At 35.5% G+C, this 2,856-nt stretch overlaps 1 protein-coding gene across 1 annotated transcript; it reads right to left on the bottom strand.

Moving 5' to 3' along the window:
• Positions 1-550: 550 nt before the first annotated feature.
• On the bottom strand, positions 551-1,714 carry LOC7467968 (NAC domain-containing protein 83). Its single transcript, XM_024608766.1, has one exon. It carries the CDS (start codon positions 1,712-1,714, stop codon positions 551-553), a length of 1,164 nt encoding a protein of 387 aa, XP_024464534.1.
• Between the last annotated feature and the right edge of the window lie 1,142 nt (positions 1,715-2,856).

Here is a 2,856-nt window from a genome sequence, read left to right as displayed (position 1 = left end):
TTGGAGTTGAAGCAGCAGTCTCCGAAACACACACAAATATATATATATATATATATAAACAAGAGACTGGTGGATTCATTGTCCTGGATGATTAACCAGTCAGGGAAAAGGAACCGCTAATTAGGAGTTACCAAGATGAGAAATTACACCAGTTTCAATAATTTTTCAGCCACACATTAATGTGCCAACGTTATCAATGTCTAGAACCTGGAATCGCCATGTTTTGGTAAGAAAATAAGCAGAAGAACAAATTTTACAAGCACCATCGGAACTTGAAAAATCATCGGACAGTGAGTTGAAGCATCTTGAACACAAAAGAAAGTGAACATGTCCGGGATTTTTTCCAACTAGCAGTCACTTGGCTTTCATTTTGAAACCTGGCTGGCAAACAAGATGATCTCACACGGATAGCCTGTGGCTTCAGTAACTCTTAGCTTGAGTACCCTCAGCAAACCGTTTCCACCCTTCAGCAGATCATCTTTGGCATCACTATCTGAAGTATCAGACGTCGGTGAACGAGTCTCGATCGGTGGATCAAGAGGAATTGATTTCAAGGGGTGGTTGTGGGGTGGAAAAATGTGATAATGTTAACGTCAAAGCGCAGCGTTTTTTTGGCGTTCTTCACATGATTAGTGCTTTTACCAGTTTCTAATGATGCTAGACTTGAAGAAGCTATCTCGGTCATCTTCTTCCCGGAGCTGAAGTGCGGCTGCCGCTCTTTATGAGATGTATATGTGTCATCTTCATCCGGATTAGTCCACTCTATATTCAGATCAAAAGAATGACCACCATCAATTGAGGCTCCCATCTCCTTGCCACACACAGTAGAATTTCTCTTTGCCTCATAAGATTCTGGGGTTTTATTGCTGTTAAAGAAACTAGGCCCTGCTTCTTGATTTGTCCAAGAAACTGTCCTCTGACGTTTTTGAGCACCTTGATCATTGCCGTTCTCCACTCCTGCATCTCCTCTTCCAGATTCTATTGAATTACTCGCTAACATTTCCTTGCCACTTCCACTAGAATTTCTCTTTGCCTCATCATAAGATTCTAGGGTTTTGTTGCTGTTAAAGAAACTAGGCCCTGCTTCTTGATTTGTCCAAGAAACTGTCCTCTGACGTTTTTGAGCACCCTCACCATTACCATTCTCCAGTACTCCTGCATCTCCTCTTCCAGATTTTATTGAATTTCTCTCTTTCCTTTTCAACTGACACACTACATGATCGCTAGTATTATCAGGAAGACTAATCTCAAGCATATGCCAACTTACTCTACCTCTATTATGGCTCTTGTTACTCTTGTAAACAAATCTTTTCTTTGACCCAATGTTCTTTTTTGTCTCACTACATGTAATGCTACGAAGAGCACATTCTTCATGCCAGGTACCAATATTATTACCAACTGACCTATCAATTCTTGAGCTTCCATGATCAGTGCCACTCTTCTTCTTCAATCTTGTAAAGAAAAAGAGACCAAGGTCTTGGTCTATTTTTCTCTTCAATCTGTCTCCGCCAAATTCCTTCCATATCTCCTCAGGTTCTCTGCCATAAAGATCACATTCCCGTACTGCATATGGACATGGCAGTGGCTCGTTCTTGCCTTTCTTGGAGAGATAATGAATGACCAGTACTTCATCGGAGGGAGCAAATCTGCACCCAGTTGGCATTTGGCGTTGAACAAGCCCGTACCTCCTGGCTGGATCATTTGAGTCTTGCATTGTAATCTTGATCTTTGATCTCTCTAAAGATCAGGAAGAGAGATTTTCCAACTTCATCAAAGGGAATGGAAGAGAAGAAAAAGAACTTGCTAGTTTTTCAAATGAGAAACAAGAGATTCAATGCTATGGTTTTTGAGAGAAAGAGAGATTTTTCAAGGGAATCTGCAGAGAGCAAGGAGTGATCTTTTTAGTAGTTAGCAAACAAGAGAAAAAGAAAACGTTTTTATTCTAGAAAATTCAAGACCTTGATCAAGAGATTGAGAGAATGTGGACTTGGACTTCACTTGCTGATGACAATTAACCAACTCTCTAATCTTTCTTTGTTTCAAAGTTATTAAATTTGAATAACAAAACTTAGATCACAAGTTATATACATTTAACCAAATTAATCTGAGTTGAATAAATTCAAAATAATAATTGTTTTAAGATTATTTTAAAAAATAAAATGATATTATTTTAAAATAATAATTAAATTAAATTATAATTAGATTGTTGGAGTCACACCATGTCAATTTTTACCACCTTATTTAATTTTAAAAAAATACATGCCAAATTGAATATATCAAATTGGATTTAATAACACTAATTTGAATGAGTAAATACTAAGCATTAAGAGGATAATAAGAAATGTTTTAATTTATATATATATATATATATATATATATATATATATATATATATATATATAATGCTTATCATATTTTTTTAACATTTAATATTACTCTTTTGGATATTCAAATTATGTGTAATCAAGTTTGGGCTTAAAGATTGGGGAGGGAGTTGATCATGCTAGCCTCAGAGCTAACGCTGAATATTTTCAGTTCAATTCGGTTTTTATAAATAAAAAAAAAATTATTTTTTTTAAAGAAAAAAACCGAAACCGGTTCAAACCGACCGGTTTCGGTTATGTTCAGTTTTTTAGGACAAAAACCGGTTCAAATTGGTTTGGCTCGGTTTTTTCTAGTTTTTTTCGGTTTGGGTTCGGTTCGGTTTTTTCAGTTTTAGACTTATAAAACCGAAACCGAACCAAATCGGTCAGTTTTTTTAAAATTTTAATCAGTTTAATTAGTTTTTTTTACAGTTCAGTTTTTCAATTAATTTTTTTTATTTTTCTCGATTTTTTAATTATTGTTCTCACTTCT

The sequence above is a fragment of the Populus trichocarpa genome, chromosome 1 (assembly GCF_000002775.5).
Source record: "Populus trichocarpa isolate Nisqually-1 chromosome 1, P.trichocarpa_v4.1, whole genome shotgun sequence".
NCBI classification, from domain to species: domain Eukaryota; kingdom Viridiplantae; phylum Streptophyta; class Magnoliopsida; order Malpighiales; family Salicaceae; genus Populus; species Populus trichocarpa.
The sequence above is the reverse complement of the archived record's forward strand: the minus strand, read 5'-3'. Positions and strand labels throughout refer to the sequence as shown.

What these genes read in the sequence shown, in the direction of transcription:
- LOC7467968 (XM_024608766.1), bottom strand. Translation starts at nt 1,714, where the DNA reads ATGCAAGACTCAAATGATCCAGCCAGGAGGTACGGGCTTGTTCAACGC.